Consider the following 25,978-nt stretch of genomic DNA (forward strand, 5'->3'; position numbering starts at 1 on the left):
CTACAGCCATGATGTCCTGAAGGGACGCTTTGGCAAATGAAGTAGCACCTAATAGAGAGGTGAGAGTTTCGTGCAAAAGGGAAAAAAACCCTCTGTGGTGCTCATCCCACAGGCACTGATGCTTTTTGTTATGTAAAAGATTCAGATAATAACTACATATGTTTCCCCACCTTTATGAAAGAAGAGTTGTGGCACAGGGAAGTTAGGAGACCAGTTAATGGCAACTCATGGTGAATTCGAGTCAGAATTCAGGTGAGAGTTTGTAGTCCCTGTGTTTCAGCTATGAGACCACCCATCGTCTCTTTTGGCAAGCATGAGTGGAAATGTACTTCTGCCTTCCAGTGTCTGTGACCATGGTAGTTTCCAAGAGGGAGTATGTTGCAATTGTTTTAGTTTTTCCATTTCTGCTCTTCTTTCACAAGTTGCCTGTAAAAATCTGCAACGCTCTTACATTGTCTATGTTCAGAGCTTTCTTGAAAACACGACCCTACTCTGATTCCTGACAAAATAACCTCTTGTAGTGAGTTTGTTATGACTGCTCCTGCAGTGAGGCAGGGTTAGAGGAAGTACGTGTAAGCAATGACTCCAAGAATCCACCCATCTTCACTTGTTGTGGCAACTGACTGTAAGCTGGTAGGGGCAGGGACCACCACTTTCTACAATTCTACAAGGGTTTGGTGTATCAGTACTTCCAACCACAGCACTGACGGTGTCGCCTTAGAAGGCCCGTTTTCAGAAGACTTAACATACGTTCTGTAGTTTTTTATGAGATTTTTAATGCTATGAGAAACAAAGGAATTTATTTTACTGAAGTCTTTCCTCCTCAACTGCAACTAACACAAGTGCAAAAACATCAGGAGGACAATACCATACACAGTAAGGGAAAGGTAGTGTTGGATCCCTACACTCCCTTCGACTCCAACATAATGCAGTTACCTTAATAACCTGATAGATTTTGGTAAACCATGGCCATGTTGTGATGACCTGCTTCTTGGGTATTTGTTTCCTTGTTCTTCAGGCAGTTTCATTTCTGTGTGTGCAATCACAGCACCCTCTACTGCCTCCTGCTTACCCTGCAAAAGGACAGAGAATAATTGTGAACTCTAAAAAAAGACTAGGCTCTGATTATCTAGTGTTGTTTTGTATATTAAACAACACTCCCACCATGAGAATGATAACGCAAGAAGGTATTTTAGTTCTGTCTAGAACAAGAACACAGACCAGAGCTCATAAATGAACAGGATGAATTCCTCAGGGGCTCAAGCACCTATGAACCCGAGAGCAGCTTTTCCCTTTCATCTGTATGCAAGGCACAATCTTTCACTTTTGTTAGGTCCACGGAGGAAAAATAAATCTACTTTCCTAGTGAGAAACACAAAAAGGCAGTAGATCACACGCTATTTCCGTGTGCTCCGCGTCGACTAACCCGGGCCTGACTGAAAACTCCCCTTTCCCAGAACCCGCCCCTCAGGAGCTTCAAGTGTTAGGGATGCGAAGTGCCCTCTCGCCCCTGCCAGACGCAGGTTTCTTGTACAAGTCCAGGGATCTGGCTCGTTTAGTCTCAAATCCCACCCTTCAGCGCCAGCCGCGCTCAGCAGGGCGCTTGGCACAGGCCGCTTCGGCACTTCCCTGGGGGTCCCGGCCGGTTTCCAGTGCCCGGGGCGGAGGCCGCGGCACGTGCGGCTGCAGCCGCGCCCGGCGGTGCCAGAGGCGGTGCCAGAGGCGGTGCCAGAGGCGGTGCCAGAGGCGGTGCCAGAGGCGGTGCCAGAGGCGGTGCCAGAGGCGGTGCCAGAGGCGGTGCCGCCCCGTGAGCGCCCCCCCCGCCCCGCTGACGTGGCGCTGCCGCTCCCTGCGCCTGCGCGCGCGTTGGTTCCGGCGCGGGCAGGATGGTGCTGCTGGAGAGCGAGCAGGTGCCGGGCCGGGCGGCGCCGGGAGCGCGGGGCGAGCTCCCTGTGCCGCCGCGGGGGCGCCGAGGGAGAGGAGGAGGGTGGGACGGAGGGAGAGGGGCCCGCAAACCCCAGCGGCGGCCCCGGCGGCCGGGGAGCCGCTGCGGGGGAGGGGAGCGGAGCGGAGCAGGGCGAGCGTCGCTGTGCCCATTGACTGGGGTGGGGGGGAGGGCAGGAGCGCCGGGGCCGCGGGAGGTGCGGGGAGCTCAGATCCCGTGTCCGGAGTCAGAGCCGCGGACCAGGCCGGGCCGCCCCTGGCTGCGGCCTCGTGTCTTGCAGCTCCGGCGTGGGGAAAGCCGGGAGCTCGCCTTCCCTCGGCGCTGGCTCCTGCGGCATGGAGAGCCTGGGGCGAGGCAGGGGCTGCGCGGGGAGAGGGGCTCGCCGTTGTGTGGTGCTCCCCAACCACGGTCGGGTCTCTTTTCTCTTGCAGTTCCTGACGGAGCTTACCAGGCTGTTCCAAAAGTGCAGAACTTCCGGGAGTGTTTTCATAACGCTGAAGAAATGTAAGTTTTGAATCTGGTACTGGACTGAGGAGGTGTTCCTCTACACCTGATTGTTGTCAGCAGGTATTTTAAAAGATATAGTTGTAATCCAGGGTGTCTGGAAACAAGAGCAGGCATAGGGACAAACCAGTCAGCTGGTGTACTAATGGTGCTGCCATTAGTAGTACTAATAGACTTTGAGTAAGACTGTATTTCAGAGTGCAGGAGATATGGGACTTTCTGATTGCCAAACAATAATTGAAAAGCACTACATTTCTATACAAGGAGAATTCCAGTGTTGCTTTGGTCTGTTCATGTTCCTCTGGTTCCTGGCTAGCTGGCACTACTTGAGAGGCCCTGTGTGGGAGGTAGCAGGATGACATGCACTTAAAAGCACACTGCTGCTGGAGCAGGTGGTTCTTATGGCATGTCGGGGTGAGGATTTACTTTATTTTTTCTGGCAGATGTAGCTCATGGAACAGATCCTTCTAGGGTTACAGAGTAAGAGGTCTGTGAACAGTTTGTCAGTTCAGATGGCCTTGAATTCCAAGGTATTTTACAGATCATGAGCATGTTTTTAACATCTAATGTCAGAAGGCATCTCTTGATTTTAACGAAATACAGATAAACATTCTCTTTCAATACAGATGATGGCCGAACAAAACCAGTCCCACGCAAAGGCCATGTAGAAAGTTTTGAACCAGCAGACAATAAGTGTCTTCTAAGGGCAACTGATGGAAAGAAGAAAATTAGCACAGTGGTAAGTGACAACTTTGAGTTAGAAAGATTAGTGGCCTTATGGGTCTTTGATTTAATGCTCTGTATTTTAAGTAAAATTTCAGAAACTGTTAACTAGAAGTTGAAAACCTGATGTGTGTTTACTTTGAATGAGGGATTGGGAAAGGATTTAGCTGACCTTAGCTCTCCTCTGCGATGTGACACAAGGAAAAATGTTACTTTGAGAAATGGTTGAGCGAATCTGGGCTGCAGTGCTTTTATGGCCCTACAAGTTAATCAAACCTTCCTCTGAATGTTCCTTCACATTCTTCCCATTTGAAAACACATGGATTAGGGATGAATGGCCTCTAGAGGATTTTGTTAATCAAGTAGCATTTTCAGCTTTCTAAATGAGCGAAGTCTTATATCAGTCCAGCCTATTGGCCACTGAATGTAATGAGTGGACCCAACTGCTGCTAGAAAGACTATGTGCTATCTGGTGGATAAATATGTAGCGATACTTGGTTTGTAATGCAAGCCAGAGTTTTCTTGGTTAACCTTCAGTATTACTTTTGTAGGTGAGCTCAAAGGAAGTAAATAAATTCCAGATGGTAAGTTTTGTATGCCTTTTATCTTCCCTTTCTGTAGGTATTGTTAATGGTCAGCTGGAAGCACTGCACAGCTGTGAATATGTTGATTCTGTGCTGAACTGCTATATAGATTAACCTTAGACTACTCATCCATCTGCATTTGTTTAAAAAATAGTCTTTTATTTTATCTGACTTTGTGCATTGGTTTAGAAACAGTATGTTCGCAGTGCAGGGTGTAAGAGCGTTATTCTGAGAAAATGCAGATAACTATCCCTTAGTAGTATGTAAAATGCTGCTTCTCACATATTGTCATTTAAATATTTGGGTTTTTTTAAATAGTTCCAATTGTTGTTTCAGGCATATTCAAATCTGCTGAGGGCTAACATGGATGGCTTGAAGAAAAAAGACAAGAAAAGCAAAACCAAGAAAAGTAAAGCAACACAGTGATGGAACAGTGTCCTACCATCACCATAACAGACTTGACCCTCACTCAAAGCAAAGTCCATTTCTTTTTGAGTTACCACTTGTCTTTGGCTTTCCTTCCAGCAGGATACTGGGATATGATCAGTACTTTTGTTTAAACTGACAGCAGAGGTGCTTTCTTTGGATTGTGGTGTGGCAGGAGTATGTACAGTGTTATACTAAAATAGTTTTAGACTCAGAAGTTTTGTACTTATACTGCTGCTGTTTGTAAAACCTGTTTGGGGGGTAACACAGGGTGAAGAGAAATGCACCATACCAGAAACAAAATAAGACTGGAGGAGGAGCCCCAGTGACAGATGCCTAGTTTTATACATGAGCCTCAGTAATAACAGGGAAAGCAGGTGCCAACATATTATCAGGAACAGCTGCTTTTCTGTTTGTGTGTCTTAATCTGAGGGACATGTCTACATGATGTAGTGTGGATATCCTTAAGGCAGCCAGCACAGTGCTCGAGCTCTTGTAGAGCCAGGCAGCTGTGCCTTCACTCCATGCTGATCCAGCTGTGCTGTCCCTGGGTGGGGGGAGGGTAGGACTTTGCATCATGTTCCCTTCAGACATGGCTTAAAAATGCTCATGTCATCTAAACTTTTATTTTTTTTTAAACTTCATCCTTCAATATATTTGGGGATCTGAATTTTCCTTCCTTCATATGAGCAGATGTAAAAATACTTAATTGTTCCTATTAAACATAATGAAAAATGGTTGTAATGACTTGTCTTGGTGAATTACTAGGAATGGTACAGTTATCTGTGCCTTTAGGATTGATTCTGCTGATGCTACTTTGGGTGTTGCTGTTACAACTTTCACAGTTCTCAGAAGTTCTTGGGTTTGTCTTTAAAATTACCTCTTTATATTTTAACTCTGCACTCCTCTTTACTAAAAGAGCAGAGCAGAAATTAGTAAGTAGATATGTTTTAATACAATGAGCCTGCAGTGCTAATGGCAGTCATTTGAGTTAGAAAAGGAAAGAGGGGTAGGCTGTTAAAACAGAAGGTAGCAGGTGGGGAGGGATGGTAAACACCAGTATATTTCCAGAAATCTCTAACATTTCTGCATATTCATTTTGCATATTCACTTTGATGTGAAATACAATGCATAGTTAACTATGGCTGCTGTAATTCATCTTCAGATTCTCAGCTTCATTTTTCCTGATGGAGTTGTGCTACTTGCTTCAAAAAGATAATTATAATATTCCCATCATTACTGACTTCAAACTTAATCTGACAACCCAGGTAAGGAAAGCTAGGTCAAAACTTTGGTTATGCCTCAAGCACATGCAGATTACTCTTTCTCTTAGGTTTAGATCCTGCAGGTCTGAAACAAGTGCTTGCTTCTGTCAGGTCTTCGTCTCACAGAAGCTTGATTTAAATGCAAAAGTACAGACAGGACAAGCATAGGCAGCCAGGCTTGTAACAGCTCTCAGCCTGAAATCTGCCATATTTTATATATAAATTAAAACACTAGGTTTAAAAAAAAAAAAAAAAAAACAAACCAAAAAATCACACACCAATAGCTTGTAATGCGTATTTCAAGAAGGCTCAGTAGCTAAACCTTTTATTACATAAAAATTCTTCAAAAAAGTTTACAACAGTTTGTCATAGTTGAAGGCAATTTATTCTCCCTAGTTCTTGAACTGAGGTTTCTCATTGCAGTACTACTGTTGCATAAAAGGCAGTCTGAAACTATTTTAAAAAATTAGTTTTACACCTGTACAGCTGACTTTTGTAGCATAAGGGGCAAAAATTACATGGTAATACATAGCTGTGGCTATAGTCAGACTCACTCCTTAATTGCCTATAAAACATTTATTTCCACATTTTGACATAATACAGTTTTACATTTGTCATGGTTTAGGAATGGTATTCTCCAATAAGGCTGCTGTGCTTTAGGAATGGTGTTCTCCAGTTTAGTGCTTCCACTGAAACCATGTGCTGCTTGCTTCCCCTTCCCCTCCGGCAGGCTGGAGAGGAGAATTGGGGGCACAAAAGGTAAAGATCACAGGCTCAACTAAGAATAATTTACTGGAAACAGCAATGAGATATGAAAACAAACAGGAACAGCAACAATACTAATGACAGAGGATATAAGAAAGAGGCAAACGATTCCCACGGAAACAATGCCTGACTGCTCCCTCTGCCACGCTATGCTGACCTGGAAGAGACCCCCTTCCCCCTATAGAATAATCTCTGGGTCCTGGCCACACCTCCTCCCCCCTACAGCAAAAATTATCCCTGTCCTGGCCAGAACCAGGAAAATATAAATGAAATTCAATTTGGACACAGAAAAAGGCACTAGTTGCCCATCTTGCATTACTACAGCTTTTTGAAATTCCTTTTGACAAAACACTGTTGTCCATTTTTAAGAGCATCCCATAAAAGATGCCTTAAGTACTAAAACAAAACCTTGTATTCGTCTCGGTAACTGTACAGGATAAGTGCAGGAACCCTGCAGAGGGAAGGAAAAAAAGAAAATTTTAAAACTTTGAAACTGCAGGTTCAAAAGTTATAATTCCTGTGACAAATCATCGCAATAAGATAACAGCAAAGATTGAGTAGAAAAAAATCAGTGAGTCTTTGTTAGGCTGTCACTGCAATTTTCCCCTTCATCCTTTTTCAATTGATCTAGCCTGTTCAGTTTTCATTCAGTGATCTGAAGGCTTATGACTAAGCAGAGCTCAGGCATCAAATGGAAAAGTAAGACTTCAGGGACTGCATTACATTCATACCCAACACTGTATGGAATATTATTTGTATGTAATAATTGAGTTCTGTTGCTCCCAGCCCTGCAAGCCCCAGGGAGAAAAAAAAAAATGCTTCACTTGCTCTTTAGTTGCCATAGTAAATGTTAGCAAACATGAAGGATTTTGGTGCATCTAAGAAAAAGGAACCAAAGTCAGGTTTTAGTCTTATTTAAAGGTTAAGTAGTATATTCAAGTGAAACACAGGTTTAAGAAAATGCATAAATACCCAGGTCTCACTCACTTAACTGTACCAGTACATACAACAGTTGACAATTTGAGGTTTAAAACTGGATGTACTGGATGTGTCCAGATTATCTGGACTATCTGGGTTTCAGCCTTGCCAGAATCCAACAAGGAGACTATGAGTTGAACATATATGCTTTTATGCTTAGAAAATAAAAATGGGCTTTACTGTACGTTTGCTTGCTCTTAGCTGTGCCTAACTGCTATTGTATTTCAAAGCAGGAGGAATTAAATGTGGTCATGAGTTTTAAAAGGCAAGCTGAGTCTGCTTCATCAGAAAAGAGGGTTTATTATGTAGCAGTAAATATGTGTGTATGCGTGTATATATATATATATATATATATACATGCATATATGTATACCATCATATACATACACTATATTTACAAAGAAGTATATCTACTATGTATAGCAATATATCTGACTGCATATAGTTGTTTGCTATTAAGTTTTATTAACACAGCAGCAAGTGTGATAGAAGTGGCAATACATTTTAGAGTTTCTTGAAAGGGCTTATAAAAATGAGGAATTTACCGGTAAGTGAGGGTTAGATGACAACTAAACTCTTCCCATACTTTTCAAGGAACTATACTGAGTATTTATTTTTGCCTCAGGGAGAGTGGAAAAAGGAGGACAAAGTAGGAGCAGTCTGAATGCAGAAATAAGGTGGTTTATGTACCTGTCCGTAAGAGCTTAACAAATTTACCTCTTTTCCATTTTGATACTGTAAATTTCATCACAAATTGCTTGTAAGTATGAACATCTCTGTTTGGGCCATCGTGACATCAGCTGTCTCACAGTAGCATCAAAGGCTTGTCTATCTCCATCAAGCTAAGAAAAAAAATTGACAAGGAACTTGTCTTACATTCTCTTGTGAAGGAACTTCACCAGATAGCATGCAGTCTTCTCAATATTGTGTAATGTCAATGCTCCTTAATTAAACAGCTTTCAAAGATATGAATACCAACAACACCTGCAACTTTATTAAGAATTTAGGGATCAGTTTCTTAACAAATTTTAGTGCTAAAAAGGCATAAGCAATGCAAACGGCTCTATCAATTTTGCAGTGCTGGACAGAATATAATAACTGCGATGTAACGGTGATCAAAAGTGAATGATGCAAGCTAATAGTGTGCATATGTATTTAATTATTTTTTTTTTAACTGAAAGCTGATAAACTATCTCCATGATTTGGGCAGACTGGATGAACTAAATATTTTGAAAATGTCTTGAAATGTTTCACTGGGTTTTGATTACCAGACAAGGACTGCTTCAGAGCAGCAAATGAAAGGTCTGAAAATACTAAATGCACTTCCAGGATGCCATTCTTGAGTTTGTTTTTTTTCCAGGGGTTGGGGAGGCATCCATCTCCCTAGTAAGAGCTTCTGACTTTAAACATAGTGAGTGCTGTCATTGGAGGAAAGAAGAAAGCTTTGCCTTTGTTGTTGTCATCCCCCCTTATCCACCACTGAGCAGTTTCCAAGTTGTTAAAGGTGCCTATATATTATTTATACATTCGCTTTTTATCTTGGCTTCACTGAGATGTTTCAACTACTGTACTTGCAACAACTGCCTCTGTATTTTGGGTCCTCCTTCATTAACAGCTTCAAGAAACACCTTTGCTGAAATAGCCATTAATGCTTACTGGTTTCTGAAAAAGTGCAGTTAAGACTTAATTTCAGTTAACTATTCTTTGGGAAAAAAACCCCAGAGCTTTGGATTAGGACTTCCTAATGCTGTCTTGTGTAACTTGGATATTTGACCAAAAGGTTTTTCTAGTCTCAGTCAAGCTCCTTGGGTAAAAAAGTCCTTTCAAGTTTTAAAACCTAATTCAACCTCCTTGAAAGAAAAAAACTACAATGGGTGAATTTTACATTCCACTTCATTAGGAACAGAATTTATCATCTATTGTTTAATTAGAGTTTTAACAACATTACTTAATTGCTTACCTCTAATGATAAGAAGTGTATCACAGTTGCTTTTGGCAGATCTACCTGTAAAAATACCAAGAAATCAGTACTTAACAGTTCTCTGTTCAATGAGTTTGCCAAGTGAGCCAGACTTTTTGATTTCCAAAGAAGCACTCATGCTGATGGAACTAGGAATTTACAATAATTTTAAACACAGTGTCCATTATGGAAAGTTCTAGATAGGTGCCAGCAAATAGGCAGTATGTTTCCTGAAAAGCATATACCATTTTAAAGGCCTTTGTGACACTGTTAGTGAAGTCTAAAAAACTATATATCGACAGGAGCTATGTCAATTTAAATGGAAGTGCAAATCTAGCAGGAACAAGTTATTAAATATACCACACTAGTTAGTGTAACTACAGTTTAAGAGCTTACAACTTAATACTTGTTAAATTTTGTTCTATGCAACTGTCCCATACATCCCTTTAATACTTTTCAAGTATTAAAGAAACAGGCCATGGGTCTTATTTAACCAGAAGTTTGATATCTCTAAAGTGAGGCGATTGGCAGTAGTTTGTTCCAGACAGGAACTGCATCATCCATTTCAATTAAAACTTTGGAATAATTCAGGCTTCTGCCAAATACTTACAGCTAAAATGTCAATCTCACTTGTTTTCTGTTGCAGGCTAGAAATGAATGTCTGAAGTCTTGTTTGCACCTGGGAACAAAAGATTGGCAAAATTAAAATACACTGCTTGTGTGACGATGGGTTTTAAGTGCTGATTTTCTATTTCACAGATGAGAACAGAAGAGGCTGCTTCTAACAGAAGATGTAGAACTGTATAATATTTAAATTAAAATTCATGCTTAATATAATTTCCAGTAACAATGTCACAATAATGCTTGATGAGCAGAGAGGAAGGAGACTGGGGCTGAGCCACTCTTGCAGCAATTGTAAACACTTGACAATACTGGCATGGTGCTAAAGCTGACAGAACCAACTGCATGTTACAACGTGGATGCTCACATACCTAGTGAAAACTGCCTTTGTGTTTCTGGGTGTTGGATAACTTTTCAGAGGAATGTGAGAACCTGTGACTGGATACAGTGAATCATCTCTAGTTGAAGAAGGACTGATTTTAAAAGTCAAACCAAAAAATAGGTCATGCCTTGTAACACTTTTCCAGAGCAAGCTAGTGATCCTACAAAGGTAGCACTTTACAAATGTAGTCAGAGCCTTGCATTATGAGGTCTTTCATACCTTGGAAAAGTTGCTTTTACATATTCAAAATCTAAAACAGTAAATCTGTTTAGCTCAAAGCTCAGACAGTAACAATCAGTTGTTTATTTGGGTTTCAAGTACTATTTATAGGGGAGATTTTTTTGTTGCACATCCAAGTTGAGGGAGAAAATTACAGTTCTGGTTTACCATATACTCTAAGTATCTTGAAATTAATAATCCTAAAGGAGAAAACTCTGACATTTGTTTCTAGCATCACCAAATCTCTTCTACATTACTATAATGTCATGTTTTAGGCAGCGTTGTGGGTTTTGATTTTGTGTTTAGTTGGTTGGTTTGGGGATTTTTGGTTTATTTAAAGCTGCAATTTTTTCTTAGGCCTTTAGTTTTAAGGCAACAGAATGAAATAAAATACACAGAGTATCTGTTACAAACATACTGCAAATTAGAAGTATGATGAACTGGCACCTTTGTGCTGGTTTTGGCTGGGGTAGAGTTAACTTTCTTCACAGTGGTTAGCATGGGGCTATGTTTTGGATTTGTGCTGAACACAGGGTTGATAATACAGAGATGTTTTTGTTATTGCTGAGCAGGGCTTACACAGAACCAAGACCTTTTCTGCTTTTTGTACTGCCACGTTGGCAAGGGGGCTGGGGGTGCCTGGGAGGTTGGGAGGAGACACAGCCGGGACAGGTGACCCACACGATGTAACACCATGCTCAGTACATGAAGTGGGGGGAAGAAGGAACAGGGGGGACCTTTGGAGTGATGGTGTTTGTCTTCCCAAGTAACTGTTACATGTGAAGGGGCCCTGCTCTCCTGGGGATGGCTGAACACCTGCCTGCCCATGGAAGTGGTGAATGAATTCCTTGTTCTGCTTTGCTTGTGTGTCCAGATTTGCTTTCCCTATTAAAATGTCTTTATTTCAATTTGTGAATTTTCTAGTTTTTATCCTTCCAATTCTCTCCCAGATCCTGCTGGTGGGGGAGTGAGCAAGTGGCTGCGTGAGGCTTGATTTTGCTGGCTGGAGTTAAACCACAAGAACCTTTAACACACTTCAGCATTTAGGGATGGGGAGGGGAAGACAAAAAAGAAAAAAAAAGGGAAGTTCCAGAACCATGGTTCCAAGTAAAATAAGATTTATGATGTGTACACACAAGAATGGCTGAGCCACAATATCACAGATAATCCCCAACATCCAAAACATTAAAAAAAGGTGGTCTTTGCCTTCAACCTTTTGTGTTGTTCCTAGTTTATTTTATGAATAATAAACAAATAGGAAAAATTTGTGTAAGTTAGGTAGTAGTGGAAATATGAATTCTACCATTCCTTAACTTTTAAGGAATATTAATATTTATTTGATGTGTCTGTACCTGAATTTCTTGACGACGCCTGGCACTGGCAGATAATTTTTCAGGAGCTATAACACTAACGTTAGGCACTACGAGAGTTCCATGTGATTCAAATACACCTAAAATGCAAACACAGATTATAAACTAAAACTTACTTTATACAAGAAGTAGTAAGAAACTGAAAATTCACAAATATTAATAAGATAAAATCTGTATATTCAGGGTTTGAAAAGCTGCTGAAAACCTCCAAAGTCTTACAGGGCAGTGAGATGTGCATGTAGATTCTCAAATGCTCACTTATGACTTTGAAGGACTGGTTGTTAAGACTAAGAACTTTGGTATTTTACATCAGTTTTCCCTGAAACTAATGAAAGGTTCCAAATGGCTTGCAGAATTTCACAAAGGAATGCAACATACCGAACATCAAAAAAAGAAAAGCTATTACAAGAACGAGGCAGCCATTTAATGCTCAGTCCCACTGCCAAATCAATGACAAAACAAACAAGAAACCCGAACTCCCCTCAATAATTAAAATTTGAAATATCTTATTTTGAAATTCAAATTGCCACTTCTGGTAATTACACACACACAAAACCCCAAGTTAAACACGGCCACCTCTCTCCCTCACTGTTAAGCAAGTGTGTGTGTGAAATATTTCTTCAAAAACAACCACCACCACCACCCACTATATTAGTAAAGTAACTATCAAGAATACCAAACTTTATCCACACAATAGATACTTAATATTATTCTTTATATACAAAGTTGTATTATCAAATTAAGGAGTGCAAATCCATAGCTAGAAATGTAAAGGTATTTTCATTTGAAAAAAAGTGCTATTTTTAGATTTTTTTTAGTAGGGTAATGTACATGGGACTCAACACCGTAACAACCACAAGTCAAGTTACTTTTTATCAGGATGACATCTAATTTCTCCTCAGCTAGGAAAAGTTTGTGGGTTTGGCTTTCCCCCCCCTCCTGGATCACTGCATCAATGAATGCTTGTATGGAGAATATTCTGTTCACTGGTTTAAGCACTTATTTTGCTAGTGTGGAGAAAAATTCACTTTTAAATCACTTCGAACAACATTTGAGATTAAGAGGCAGTGTCTCTAACCAGAAGCTCTGCTATAAAATATCTTCTTACTCTGACTTTGGTAATATTTTTAAAATTAATCATTCCAGCAATATTTTCTTATAAAATAGTTTTTGAGCAGAAAGAAAAAGAACTTGTATGTTTTTAAACTAGATATTAAATACCTGAAATATTAGTAAACAATCCCTTTTGATTTAGTACTGGAAGATTATCTGAGGTTTCTCTAAAAATAAACAAAGACAGGTAAGGAAACAAATTTACAATAATAAAGAAATACTGTAATAGGACAATAGTTTCAGATTATCATTCATACTTATTTAATTCCAACAGATGAATTAGTTTATGGACACTTCCTAGCACATATCTGCAGATTAAATTCTTTTTTTGAACTGACAGGAAATCATACAAAATTACATCAAAAAATCAAGTGTAGAAGAAATGCTTCCTATGGATACAAAAAGATGAGCTCCCTATCATGCAAGAGTGATTTAGATCTTAATACAAAAATATATTATGATAATATTCTCTCTGAATTATTAATTTAATCTACTTCTTACAGGTTTCTGTGACAGAATACTAAGGTATCAAAGTAGCATTTATACTTCAGAGCATGCATATTCAAAGAAGCTTTCAATAATAAGTTTGAATTCATTTACTTTCCACATTCAAGAATCATTAAAGACAAATCTGCCACTGTTATTACAATCATAGTTATTGCATTTCTCTGTTTAGTAGTACTAAACAAAGGTTTTTCTATTCTCTTTTCAGGGTCTAAAAATAAGGTAACTTTTAGAAAGAATGATTTTCTTTCACAGCTTCTGATAGATCCATTACAAAACACCTGAGAATCAGGTTAGTCATGAAGTTAAATGCCAAGACTGGCTGAGGCCAGAAAAAGGAGAATGAAACATGGGTAGCAGGAGACATCAACGACCTGTACAAACTACTGCTTGAGTTCAGCATTTCCCATATGTTATGCTACTTACCTACTACATCTTTCGTCACCGGTTTTTGTTTTCAGCTTCTGGATCAGGTGATCTACTAAGTCAGATTCTAAAATCCTTTTCTCCGTCTGTCTGTCTTTCTCAAAGGATTTCACCTACGATGTAGTTCAGTGGTTCTTAAGATTGTTGATTCTTAAAATGTTATATGAATAAACTTATCAAGTTTAATCAAAACCAAACTGGATCAATCATCCATAAAAGGTGAAACAGTGAAAGGTAGGAAGGTATCATCATTACCAATCAATCACTGCCCATTAATTGATTAGACTTTTTTTCCCAACCAACTAATTTTTTCTGTATTCCCAAAGCTTAAACTAGCTTGGCTACTTATACTTAATATGTGATAATTAAATTTTTAACAGAAGGGTTTATAGGTGTAAATACCATATTATTAATAGCTTATTTTTAATTAAGCAATTATGTTAGAATAAGGCCGCCTTTCAGTTTGCAAGAGTTAAACTAAACCATTCAAAACTTAGGAATCTGCACAATCTTTACTGGCAAGAGATTAATCACTAACACCATTCCCCTTTCATTAGCATATTCTTTCTTGGTTTTGCTTCAATAAAGCCATATTTAAAAGAACGCTCTGTAATAGTCTTGTGGAAGACTTTGATATATCACATTCTCATCATCAAGACCTACTCATTCATACAATTAATGCAGTTATTTGTTATCTCTGTTACTAAAATAATTTTCACTTGTTATTCATTCTCTTTGTTATTGTAAGGCACATTGGCTTGGTAAAATGTCCATACCAGATGCTGTCAAATGGTTACTATTTTTTCAAAGAATTAATCTTTATTCAAAAAAAAAAGATGTTTTTTCTAATGATACAGAATATTTTAAAACTTTTAAACTTCAAAAAAAGGTAGCAGAACCACAGGCTGCAGAGTACAGAAGGTGGTAATTCATGTTGTGACACAGTCCATTCTTTGCATCTTAACCTAAGCTTACAGAGGCAAGCAGTGTGATTCGGACTGCCTGTCTGAACTACATTCTTTGATTTATATTTTAGTTGTATTTATTTTGCAACATGAAAAGCTGCCAACTGGAAAGATCATTAAGTTAACTAACTCATTTTGTAGATTCAAAAAAAATCAGAGACACAGGAAACCTCGTTCCATATAAAACCACCAATAACAAAGTCAACTAATGTTTGCACTAATCTTTTGGACTTTCTTAGAAGAAAGTAGGTCGGTGAATAACAGTGTTATGAAGGGATAAAATGCAGTACTCTGTAGAAGAACATTCTACTACTTAACAACTGAAACTATTTACCTCAACTTCACCTACTTAAGTATAATTAATATTATGTTAATAATAACAATCATAGAAACCCCAAATAACAACAGTTTATAAATCTGAAACACCATCAAGCATCGTCTGGTCCTACACTTACCTTCACGTGACTTCCTTCTTTATCTGACACAAGAGCTACATATGTAATCCCAGAGCATCTGCAATACTCCTGCAGTTCTTCCTGGGACTAAAATTTGAACAGGAGAAGGGGAATGGGAAAGAAATTTGACAGATTATAAAATGACCACTTAAGTAATCAAAGTCTCCTATCTTTAAAATAACTTGATATGCAAGTTACACTGCTTATATAAGCAGACAGAAAACTTCATTATGCATATATATTTATTCACCTAATGCTCCTTAAAAATTGAAATCTAAGTCTACATTTAGACAAAGAGAAAGCCTAGGCCCTGCAGTCCTAGTTCTCACATGGAAGGGCTAGCTCTATCTAGAAGTGCAGGGTCTACATAACTGTAAAAATGTGCAGTGTAACATCAATCAACAGTTACCAACCCGCTGTCTGCAGCTTTCAGTAATAGCTCAGTCAGTCCTGCATAACTGGCAGTCTGTCACAAAAGCTGAAGCCAGCTGGGTTTCCTGTAAAACCAAGGCTGACTTAACAACATCCTCAGTGCAGAGCTTACTGAAGGGCTTGCTATACTGACTTACTCAGCACTGGGTTACAGGACAGCATTAGACAGAGGCAAGAAATACCCAAATCTTCATTCCTTATGAATCACCAAAAAAAACCCCAAAAAGCCCCAAAAACACCTCCCAGCAGATCATAGGAAAAGCATATAATCTGGATTTTTTCCAATTCTGAGGGACTGAAACTGTTGTAAATGTTATGGCAAAAGATTAGAAAAAAGTCAGGCAATTAAGTGAGCTCAAAACTGCCTGCTCTGCAGCACATGACTCAAGATGGGCAACTGCACAGTGTTTCTTTTGTTAGTCACCAACCGGCATACTTAAAGAGGTGAACCAGACTCACAGTCCTCAAGGTAACTGTCACCGCTATTAAAAGGGACTTCAGTGTTGTGGTGTAGCTCACTACTCCACTGAGGTAGTACTGCCCAAATCACTGCTTTGTTTCAACTGGAGATAAAAGAGCACAACTCAGCTTGCCACTCTCTCTTCCTCCAACCACACATCTCCTCAAGAACCGTTTTTCTAACAGCAGAATTACATTGGTATTCCCTCTGTATCTGATAAGTCTTCAGCCATCTGGATATTTAAAAGTTAATGCTACCATTCTGTTCTTGATGTGCCCTTTATTAAATATTAAATTTATTAATTGAGGGATCCTTCACTGAGCTTTTAAATCCTCTGGAAGAATGCTGCAAGGCTAGTGAGACTTAACATCACTGTAGCTGAATAGCACCCTACATGTTCAGTACTATGAGTCCATAACTCCAGAAAACCAGAAACAAACTTGAAAAAGTATGATCTCTGGTTGCACTTATCTTAGAGAACAAAAATACGGTTAGTTAACACATGGAGATAGAAATTCTACCTGGGACCAGTCATACATTATTTCGGCTGGAATTCCTGCAGTCCACAGTTTCTGAACAATATTGATAGCTCTACCCATTGACATCTGACCAACACTTACGACCAGCAGGTCACATGAACTGACAGAAACCTGAAGGGAAAGTAAAAACAAGGAGACAATATTAGTCACAAGACCACCTTTTCCCCTTCATAAGGAAGTTAAAGTAACAAAGAAGGATAAATATATCAGTGTTTGTCAAAATGCATCAAACTAAAACAAAAAACTCCCCCAAAAAACCAACAACAAAAAGGGGGTTAGATTCACCTCTTTTTAGAGCTACAATCTACCTAAGCATGTTTAAAAGTCACTGAAGCTTAATCTTTGACACAAAGCATCTTCACAGCCTCAGCTTGCAAAGTATTCCAGCCTATTCTGTTCTCTCCTTCCCACTTGGCTTAGCAATGTTCATTATAAAGAAAAATTAATAAAATACACATTCCACAACCAAGTGAAGTTGTTTGACACTGTACAAAGTAGTCCATATTCTTAAAGTTTCCTTCCATCTCCACCTTCTATATTTTTATACAGGTAGAAGAAGTAGGGGAAAAGTAACACTAAATATCTACAGTTGTACTCTTCCATCTGAAAGAATACACAGGCTAAGAAAAATGGGACATTTAAATCAAAAATAAAACGTTGTAAGCCTGAAGATCCCTTCTTCCCCTAACTTTCATTTTACTAAATAATTTTACGAAGAGAAACACAAAAGAAAACAGGTCATCTTGATGTCTGCCTTCTATTTCAGTATGGTATTATTTTATAACACATCTGAACGTCTTATTTTTTGCCCATCTGTAGCTACAATTAAGTTAACGACTGTCAGAAGTTAACAAACAAATCCCCCACTTCCCAGAAAAAAGACTTACAGAATCCTCTACACTGGAAACAGCAGCAGTTATTTTGTCTATAGCTATGCTGACTCCAACAGCTGAAGGAACTGGTCCTACCATCTGTGGCCCTCTAAATTGTGGAATCTCAAAACAAGACAAAAACAAAATGGAAGACCAAATAGTTATCTTGGCAAAACGACAAACAGGCTTCCCATTTTTTCATGGGTTAAAAAAAATAAACCTAAATTCGTTAAAAGATATGAGCACTTACCAGATGATCATATCTGCCCCCTGCAGCAAGAATTTCAGGCACGGTTCTTTGTCTTCTTTTGATGTATGCTACAAACTGAAAGATAATACCATTGTGCTGCTGTATTTTGTAAACGAGTCCCAGATTTATAGAAATCTGTAAAATAAAAATGAGTATGTGCACATACATAATTAATTTCCTGTTAGCAACATGAATTGAAAACACTGTTTTTGCATAAGGAAGACATATGGAAACACTCCTTATCTCCAGAAATTTAAAATACTATGAAAAACAAGGAAATGATGCTTTAATCTTAAAGTATCCAAAGAAACCTACAGCACAAAACCCAAACAGTAAGCCTCAGGGAAGGTGGAGGCCTTTAGTAGTCATCAGATTTCTCTATTTTTAAAATATTTACAGTTTGTTTTAAAATTTAATAAAACCCCTCCTTTATGCTCTAACTAATGTCTTCAGTCTTGGTTGGGGAAAAAGAAGTCTGTCATTTTATAGAAGATAAGCCACAGACTTCTGACTGGAAGAGGTCAATATTATCACAGGCCATCAAAAGACACTTTGATGTGCTTTTTCTGTTCTAAAATATCATTACTTTGTTTCCTGGCAAATTACAAGGCCCAGCAGCCTGTAAATCCATTAATGTATTTTACAAACCTGAAGTTTTATTCCCAGATGCTTTAACAGACCAATGATTTCCTCTAAATCCTTCATGCCATGTTTCAAGAGCTGAGTGACACCTGGCTTTTGTTTTATCATTGTGTTTAAAAATGGAAATACATTACTTGCTTCTCCCTTCTGCTCAATGAATTTGTAGAGTCGAGAAAGCTAAAATGGAAAAATAAAATTATAAACACATGTAGGAACACAGACAGTGCTCATAATAGGTCACATCTAAAAAAAAAAAAAAGAAAAAGACTTGGCTTTATATTTGTGAGAATAAAATATCTGCCTTTTTTGTTTGTTTTGCTTAGAAGCCTGTTTTTACCTAGTGAGTTGAGGAAAGGAATAGACAGACACAAGTCTCAGAGTGTCCAGAAGTTAACTTCAACTCTTTATGCACATTCATCAACATCTGCAGAATTTTTTTTAAAGTCTGTCTCAGTTTGTTTTACTAAATACCACCGTACAGGATGGTATTAGTTTCCACAACTGAAAAAATTGTTTAAAGAAGAAACCTGAACAGTTGTGATACTGACTTCCAGAGAAAACAGAGAACCAAGTCAGACTACTTGGAAAGAGACTGGTCTATTTTGAACAGCACAAGTAACAGGTTATTTTTCTTACTCTCATTGATTAAATTACAAAGACAATAAAATATTACTGAGTTATGGCAAATTAAAGGGAAATTAACATTGAATTAAAATTACTTACACTATTTGACGTGAGAGAAAGATTACAGAATTTGGCTTCCACTTCCCTTTTAGTTAGCTTTTCAGTCTACAGGAAGAACAGATTCAAATGGCATTTTATTGGATTTTATGCATTACGTACCTATTCAAGTGAATTTCATCTATATTCTCTGCTTATAAATTAGAAAAGACCAATCTGATATTAAGATAAGTTTTAAAGTTTATATTGACTAGCCTGCCAGTTCTTGATTATACAGGTGAATAATTCTCTCATAAATATACATTAAAAAAATCATCTTAAACCATCCCAACCCAGAAGTAACAGAAAAGTAATTATTCTATGTTTACAGCCCAAAGATAGCCAGCCTTTTTATGTATCAACAGGATACCCCTGGTTATGCTGGCAATGGGCTTTTAGACAGCTCCACAAAATAGGATACTCTACAGTGGTGATTACAGAAATTAGATTAATAACTAATGCCTTACCACAGCATCATATAGAATGATGTAGACTTGATTGAGTTTGTCCTCTGGTATCCCACAGTGCAAAAGTATAGCTTTCAGTAAGGCCGTGTGGTTCAAATAAATACTGTAATTTCTTTCCTAACAAAGTATAAAATAAAAAGAAGAAAGAAACGAAAAAGGCAAGTTTTATTGCATTGTGTTTTGCTTAAAAAAACCAAACCCCACACAAAACAAAGAGGCTTCCTAAACGTTTAGTAATAGTTCAAAACTAACTTCAAACCTCTTATTTCACTACCTTACCTTCCATCTATAACTAAAGAATGGCAAGTCCTGTCCCATTCTACAATAATCACTTGCGTGACAGCAAAAAGACATTATTTCAATGGCACTGTAAAGGATTCAATTATTATTTCTTTTGCACATAAACCCATGCTTCATTTTAAGTTTACCTACAAAAGATATTTTTTATTTAAATGACAGTGTTCTAGAGTTGACTATCGATAAAAAGTGAAAGTGTACTTGTGAAGGTTAAATGAAGTATCCTTTTGAAATACATGAGACTAAATATCTACTTAGATTAAATTTTTAGGATGGAAAGAGAGCAAAAGGGCTGATCAGACAATCTACCTGTAGCACTGAAAACTCTTGAATGATTTCTGAAATGGCATAAATTGTTTCTGCTATAGGCAAAAAGCTATTTCCGGTAGATGTGACGATGTCAAATGCACATTCTAGGAGTTCTTTGGGATGACAGCGGTCTAACTTCCGAGGTCTGAAAACTCGCTCTATACAGTATCTAAAGAAAACATTGAAGAATGAATCAACCTCTTCAGGAGTCACTGTCAAAGCATGGTATCCGTGCAAAACATCACCTCCATGTCTCTTACCTTTTCAAGTTTGATATGTTATTTCTAGCTACAAATCTTGCAAAAGGAATCTGAAAAACAAAATACATGCAAATTGTTGAAACAAAACAGTCAGTCTGACTGGGCTCTGTACCTGGAGACGAACTACTACCATGCAGTTACACTTGTACTCTCATATGTGTAATATAATGCCTTAAATACTTGCCATAACCAAGTAATATTAATCTAATCATCCTTGCTGCAAGTTTTAAATAAAAACACTATTTTCACCTATGTTTAAAAAAAAAAAAAAAGAAAAAAGTCTATTTCTTCAATATGTCATCAGGGCTCCAGCTGATGACTGGAGTAAAGAGTAGGAGTAAAAAACAGGAGTAGAGGACCAGACACAGAAAGGTACACTACTTCAGCAGTCAGAAGAAGCATAAGCCTAAACCAAATTTGTAACTAGCGAATCAAAGGAATCTGCAAACATCGTAGCACACTTCAAACCAAGCTTTGCCTACAGAGATCATACTACTTACCCTGAGGTCGTAAGGAAGCATTACCAGCATCCCACTGTGATCCATGAAATATGAAGCTTCATTATGTTCATATAGTTTCTTATTTCTGGGCATTAGCAGCGGAGTATGAAGCTTGATGGCTCCTGCATAAAAATCAGAAGATACTATTCTCTCATTTCAGAAGTAACATCTGCTTTTTACAAGTTCATGAACAACCTTGCAGGGCATGATAATGTAAATCCATGCATTTTAAAAATTACATTAAGTGTATTTAATAGACTTCCCTCTTCCACATTTAAACAAAAGCATAAAACAAACTTAGATGTTTTATCTCGCATATTTCTTAGACTCAGCAGGCAGCCCACAGAGTAAAAGAGGAGACTGCCAATTCCACAGCCCAGCTGAATCCTCACCTTGCCATTCCTCTTTAAACACCACCTTTCACAAAGGCATGCATAGGAAACAGATGAGAACCTCTGCAGTTACCAGTGGTACTTGCTTTGGTCTAGAGGCACTTCCATATAGAACAAATGCTGTCTTAAAAACATACTAGAAGTGTTTATGTATCATTTTAAAACCTCAAATACTTCTTTTTTCTGGCTGTGTTTTGCAACCATCTATCTGTATGAATCTCATCTTCACTGAAACCTTACTGAAACATATTTTCCTGTTTTAAATTCCCTAGTAATTCTCATAGAAGTTTAACTCATGTCTTCAATTAGATTTCAACATAAACTTTTAGATTAGAAAGAAAAAGCCCCATATAGAAAGAAATTATTCTAACCATTACAGATGGCAGATACAATCTAATAGAAAAAACAATATATAAGTATCCCCCCTTTTTTCCCAAAAGAATGAAAACATTTCAGTTTCTAAAATGCTGACAAACTTTCCAAAGTCTGTCAAGCTTTAAAGAGGTGGAGGGGAGAGAGCAACTTATTTCTTGACTTCACATTTCTTAGTTTCCTGTTCTTCCGTATTGCCAAATATTAATCATGTTTAATGAGTTTATGATATATTAAGAAATCTCACAGTTTATATTTTATAAGTCTCTATATTCATATAAAATAGTATCCTGAACACCTATAAACCAACACAATTTATAACACTGCAAGTGTGACAGTGTCTGCATAAATTTTCTTCCTTTCAAAAACTAAATTTAAGCAAATACTATTACTAATGACTGGACAGATTCCTGGAAATTAAAACAGAAGACTACTAAACATCATAGCATCAGCTTTGGCTCAGGAAGTTCCTGAACAGCAAGGCATTCCCAAGAGTAGTATTACTGAAAGTACCATTATATGCTTGCTGTTTCCACATTCTTTCTTATGCCTTTCCCATTCTGGCCATGTTCAGAGAGAGGTTATGGTACTACATGGATGCTTGGTCTTTCACTCTAGAACTACCCTTATATTCAGATCTAGATTTTGCATAACTTTCCTTACCTTAAAAGCTCATACTGACTTATCAGAACAACCACGTACATTCAAAAACACAATTAAGATTTTCACTGTTCTTTTTGTAGAAAAGGTGAATCATTCAGATCTGATATAAGTAGCTATTACTGGCATGACAAAATAACAATAAAAAGTATTATAAAAACTTCAAATGATGTGCAGCTATTGAACATACTTTCTGACTCCTCTTACAGCAGTAAAACCATTCCATTCTCCGAAATCCACTCAATCACAAAAAATGAAATGAATGACTTTTGTAAACACACCCACCGTGTCTTTTAAATATCCGGCTGACAATCTCACATACATGCTGCTGTATCTTGGCTGCCCAAACAGAAAAACTACCCTGAAACCATCACAAATAAAAAGTACATATATAATTCACATGCAATGAACACTCTGTGTAGGCAATCATTCCAGGTAATATAGGCAATAAACAATCTGCTACCTTGTCCCACTACAATAAATTGCAATGCTTACAATAATAATAAATAACTAGAACTATGCAAAGCATTATTGTACTGTGTTACCTTGTATTTCTTTAGATTCAGAAATATTTAAGAGCAGTTAAACCAAGAAGAATCACTTTGATTAGAAAGGGAAGAAAACAGTCAGAGGCAACACTTTCTGTTGGCAATCAGATGGAAGTACCACTAGTTTAACAGCAATTCAGAGTAAAGAAAGTAATCATCTGGACTAAAGCTTTAGTTGCTACAAACACTGCTGGTTTCTTCACTGAAGAAAGGCTCAAAGGCAAAGTGGCTATTCAAACCCACACAGTACAGATCATAGTTTTAAATGGGAACCAAGGTGAAGGTTAATCTTAAGAGACAATGCAATTCTTTCAAACAGGTTAGAGTTTATCCATATAAACATATTCTTTTAAAATTCAACACAGGGAAAAAAGCCAAACCCATGCATCCCCCCAACACCTACAAACCTTCAGCATATCACTGTCATAGGTATAGTCTATTGCTGGAGATATACGCTGTGAAAATATCTGACTCATCATGGTCCGGTAGGCCTTGCCATCCACGTTTGCTAAGGTATGGTGGAGTACTTCATGGAGTTCAGACTCTTCCATTTGTGGTGGTGGAAGATGTTCACTTTTTAACAGCTCCACAGCTGTTGGTCGTGCTGCAGGATCATGGTTCAGGAGCCATGTAATAACTGATCTCTACAAATTATATCAAAATGTTATAGATTAGAAAGATTTTGTAAATTAGAGTGTTTACAACAAATCTTAGTCACATCACTTTAATAAAAAATTGAGACTTTACAGGGGACAAAAAAAAGCAGAATCTGAATCTCTGGGGTGCATATTATCTGCTTATTAAACTCTAAGTATCTTCTATTATCATCTGAATAAATTTACTAAACTACAAAAATTATTAGAAATGTGCCTTCTGGATTGACAAAATATGTAATATCCTTATCCTTTGTTGTTCCATGGTGTGCTAGCTCTGGCATCTCTTTTTCTACAAAGTTATGAAAAAGCAGAATTGTGTGCATGAAAACAAAGATTTGAGAGATACAAATATTAAAGAAGGGGGAATCTTCCTGGCATATTTCTGTAAAATGTACAAGATGGAAACATTTTTATGATGCTAGTAACATGCAGATTGCTATTCTACAAGCATAACAGACAAAAAATTAATACTAATGGTCAACAAAAGAGTTGACCAGCACAAGGAAAAAGCTATCTAGATGGTCCAAAATAGATTACACTTATTATTTCAACACTCTGCCATGGAGGCATCCAGAACAGCTCTTGGCAGCTCTTTCAAGCTCGGAGCAGCCAATTGAGCTTGCACATCTTTTTCTGTTATGTGACACAGATTTATTTCAAATAGATTAGGTTAAAAGTTAAACAATTTAAAGCTGTCATTTCTCTGAGCATAAAAAGTCAAAATTGTCTCTCAGAGCTTAAAAGGTGTGCCAGTGAATGCTAAATTTCTTTATGACTGTGCTCAGGGAATTTTGTGGGTAAATATATTTCCATGTCAACTCAGAATACTCTTTTGAGATTTTCTTTCCTTACTTTGTTCTAATGTCATGTAAGAACTTGGCAGAGCATATTAAGTGGGGAATTAAATGGGCAATTAGGAAGAAAAAAACATAACTAATGTTTCCTGACAGGGAATACCTAATAGTTAAAATATCTTCAAAATTACCTGCTTTGCATGCTTGACTTCATCAAAATCCTTGGGAAATACAATAGTGGGCTAACAAAAACAAAATTCACATACGAATTACAACAAGCAGTCCAGCTTGCTCAGAGTAGTCTTATTTTTAAGTTCTACATATTTATACAGAGAAACAAAGCATTTTCATTGCCCGTGGAAAAACAAAAAAAAAACCCAAATAAACAAGTAAACCCCCACATTGCAAAGTTAGTTTGTATAGCTAAAAGGAAAAGAATGCCTTAATGTTGTTTTGTATAATGAAAATACAACTCATAATCACAAGCATTTACCGACTAAAATACCAACTGATTCCTGAGAAAGACCCATCAGGCCTAAACCTAGGTATACTAAAACTGTGATGCCTTTATCTGACATTTACACCTCTAATATTCTCTACTATAAACATTAGCTTCACAGATGGAACAGTGACTGATGGCAATACCATTAGAATCCAGCACATTAAAGGAATCATAGAATCATAGAATCAGCCGGGTTGCAAGGGACCTCTGAGATCAAGTCAAACCCTTGGTCCACTATTGCTGTGGGTCAGTGCCAGCCTGAATTTTATTCTTCACTTTTCAATGTATGTTTTGCAAACTTTGTTTTTAAGCACTCCATATGGAAACATTTTTTGTTATGTTTTGCATGCTTTTACTTCTCTTAACAAACTATTTGATGCATAGAATTATTACGTTTCATATCTGTGTACTTACCAGCCTTAGCTGACCAAGAACAAAGATCCTTTCTGATGCAGTATTCATAGGATGGTAAGACATTTCAAAGAATATTATACCCAGACTGAACAGGTCCACTTTCTAAGGAAGAAAAAAAAAAAAAGAAAAACTTACACATTACAATGAATTCTCCAAAGAACAGCAGAGGAAAAAAAAATGTTTAGGTTAAATTTCATGGTGTATTACAACTGGAGAGAATGGTGGGGGTTTTTGTGCATCTTTTTGTGGGTTTTTTATTATTTATTATGCTGGGGGGAAAGGATGTCATCCAGAGGGACCTGGACAGGCTTGAGATCCAGGCCTGTGTGAATCTCATGCAATTCAACAAGGCCAAGTACAAGGTCCTGCACATGGGTTGGGGCAATCCCAAGTACAAATACAGGCTGGGCAGAGAATGGATTGGAAGCAGCCCTAAGAAGGATCTGGAGATGTTGGTTGACAAGATGCTCAACGTGATCTGACAGTGCACACTTGCAGCCCAGAAATCCAAACTCATCGTGGGCTGCATCAAAAGCAGTGTGACCCAGCAGGTCGAGAGAGGTGATTCTCCTCATCTACTCCACTCTCATGATATCCCACCTGGAGTACTGCATCCAGCTCCAGGGCCTCCAACATAAGGAGTACATGGACCTGCTGGAACAAGTCCAGAGGAGGGCCAGAAAGATG

General features: G+C 38.0%; 2 protein-coding genes across 3 annotated transcripts in view; one reads left to right on the forward strand and one right to left on the reverse strand.

The window, feature by feature from the left end:
• The first annotated feature begins 1,763 nt into the window (after positions 1-1,763).
• Positions 1,764-4,920, forward strand: SRP14 (signal recognition particle 14). Its single transcript, XM_064658422.1, has 5 exons — positions 1,764-1,910; positions 2,377-2,449; positions 3,076-3,188; positions 3,724-3,756; positions 4,093-4,920. The coding sequence occupies exons 1-5, from the start codon at positions 1,887-1,889 to the stop codon at positions 4,180-4,182; spliced, it is 333 nt and encodes a 110-aa protein (XP_064514492.1). The 5' UTR covers positions 1,764-1,886; the 3' UTR covers positions 4,183-4,920.
• Positions 4,921-5,728: 808 nt separating this feature from the next.
• Positions 5,729-25,978, reverse strand: part of EIF2AK4 (eukaryotic translation initiation factor 2 alpha kinase 4) — a 36,985-nt gene continuing 16,735 nt past the window's right edge. The window contains exons 19-39 of one of the 2 annotated variants that reach the window (XM_064658415.1): positions 25,292-25,393; positions 24,567-24,617; positions 23,333-23,569; positions 22,663-22,738; positions 20,954-21,075; positions 20,454-20,503; positions 20,194-20,362; positions 19,588-19,704; positions 19,124-19,189; positions 18,407-18,577; positions 17,759-17,893; positions 17,524-17,631; positions 16,619-16,747; positions 15,206-15,292; positions 13,786-13,898; positions 12,964-13,022; positions 11,725-11,822; positions 9,761-9,829; positions 9,151-9,195; positions 7,908-8,032; positions 5,729-6,663 (exon numbers count right to left, since the gene is read on the reverse strand). In XM_064658415.1, the coding sequence (XP_064514485.1) occupies positions 6,609-6,663; positions 7,908-8,032; positions 9,151-9,195; positions 9,761-9,829; positions 11,725-11,822; positions 12,964-13,022; positions 13,786-13,898; positions 15,206-15,292; positions 16,619-16,747; positions 17,524-17,631; positions 17,759-17,893; positions 18,407-18,577; positions 19,124-19,189; positions 19,588-19,704; positions 20,194-20,362; positions 20,454-20,503; positions 20,954-21,075; positions 22,663-22,738; positions 23,333-23,569; positions 24,567-24,617; positions 25,292-25,393 (2,184 nt within the window). In that variant the 3' untranslated portion in view covers positions 5,729-6,608. Of the gene's footprint in view, positions 6,664-7,907; positions 8,033-9,150; positions 9,196-9,760; positions 9,830-11,724; positions 11,823-12,963; positions 13,023-13,785; positions 13,899-15,205; positions 15,293-16,618; positions 16,748-17,523; positions 17,632-17,758; positions 17,894-18,406; positions 18,578-19,123; positions 19,190-19,587; positions 19,705-20,193; positions 20,363-20,453; positions 20,504-20,953; positions 21,076-22,662; positions 22,739-23,332; positions 23,570-24,566; positions 24,618-25,291; positions 25,394-25,978 lie in introns of those variants that run through there. The other variant, XM_064658416.1, reaches the window with a different exon arrangement.

This window comes from Pseudopipra pipra, chromosome 6 (genome assembly GCF_036250125.1).
Source record: "Pseudopipra pipra isolate bDixPip1 chromosome 6, bDixPip1.hap1, whole genome shotgun sequence".
Taxonomy (NCBI): Eukaryota; Metazoa; Chordata; class Aves; order Passeriformes; family Pipridae; genus Pseudopipra; species Pseudopipra pipra.